At 48.3% G+C, this 1,183-nt stretch overlaps 1 protein-coding gene across 5 annotated transcripts in view; it reads left to right on the top strand.

Moving 5' to 3' along the window:
• Atg16l2 (autophagy related 16 like 2) overlaps positions 1-1,183 on the top strand; it is a 14,120-nt gene that overhangs the window by 2,881 nt on the left and 10,056 nt on the right. For all 5 annotated transcript variants that reach the window (XR_003845287.1, XM_021206971.2, XM_021206962.2 and 2 more), the window contains exon 3: positions 227-329. Coding sequence is in view for 4 of the 5 variants with exons in the window: in XM_021206971.2 (XP_021062630.1) it covers positions 227-329 (103 nt within the window). In the remaining variant the exon portion in view is untranslated. The remainder of the gene's footprint in view (positions 1-226; positions 330-1,183) is intronic.

Here is a 1,183-nt window from a genome sequence, read left to right as displayed (position 1 = left end):
TTTTTTTGGCTTTTCGAGACAGGGTTTCTCTGTATAGCCCTGGCTGTCCCGGAACTCACTCTGTAGACCAGGCTGGCCTCGAACTCAGAAATCCGCCCGCCTCTGCCTCCCGAGTGCTGGGATTAAAGGCGCGCGCCACCAGGCCCGGCTGTGGGTGCACTCTTAGGGAATGCTTTGAGCACCAGAGTGAGCAGAGGGACCATGAATTCTTCTTATTGGTCGCCAGGGAGAAGGTCTCAGTGACAGACCCTGACCAAGTCTCATCACCAGCCTCTCTGAGGGTGAAGTGGCAGCAGGAGAAGAAGGGGCTGCAGCTGGTCTGTGATGAGGTAAGCAGGGTGGGATCTGAGAATGTTGGGGTAGGGAGAGATGGTCCCCAGAAGGCAGACAGTGAGTGATAATGTTTTTGCTGCATTATCTCAGTCAGTCCTCCATGACTTTCTGGTTGCAGAGGAGTATACTAGGGCTTAGAGATGTGGACCCTGGACTTGAACCTTTACCCGCACAAATCTACTTTCCGGGATTCTTCATTCACTTCTTTAACAACTATTTATTGATAATCCAAAGAACAGGGAATGTGGCCATAAACAAGACTGTGGGTTTCCATGGAGACTGTGATGAGCCAGCAATCACAAGTCATTATAGCATGCCTTCTCGACTGCTCAACACAAGGTGGGAGCTGGTTATGAAGATGTTTGAGGGCCTCTCCTCAGTGTGCTATGTGGTTATAATTTGACAGTGGTGTGACATTATTACAAACAGATGATATCATGTAACCATCATTATATTGCAGTGTTTGTTTACAAGATCTCTTTCTTGATACCTCTTTTTTGTCACAACGGAACATCTTCAATCCTTGGCAACCACTAACCTGTTTCTACCTCTACCTATCATTTGAACTTTGAAAGCAAGTGACAGGGGAGAGGGGAACTGGCTTTCTTAGTGTTGAAAATGATAAATGAGCTGGAGTGGTAAAGGCAGATGTCTGTGAGTTCAAAGCCACCCTGGTCTACAAAGTGAGTTCTAGGACAGCCAGGGCTACACAGAGAAACCCTGTCTTGAAAAACCAAAAAACAAGCCGGGCGGTGGTGGCACACGCCTTTAATCCCAGCACTTGGGAGGCAGAGGCAGGTGGATTTCTGAGTTTGAGGCCAGCCTGGTCTACAAAGTGAGTTCCAGGACA

Source organism: Mus pahari, chromosome 1, assembly GCF_900095145.1.
Source record: "Mus pahari chromosome 1, PAHARI_EIJ_v1.1, whole genome shotgun sequence".
Lineage (NCBI taxonomy): Eukaryota > Metazoa > Chordata > Mammalia > Rodentia > Muridae > Mus > Mus pahari.
The sequence above is the reverse complement of the archived record's forward strand: the minus strand, read 5'-3'. Positions and strand labels throughout refer to the sequence as shown.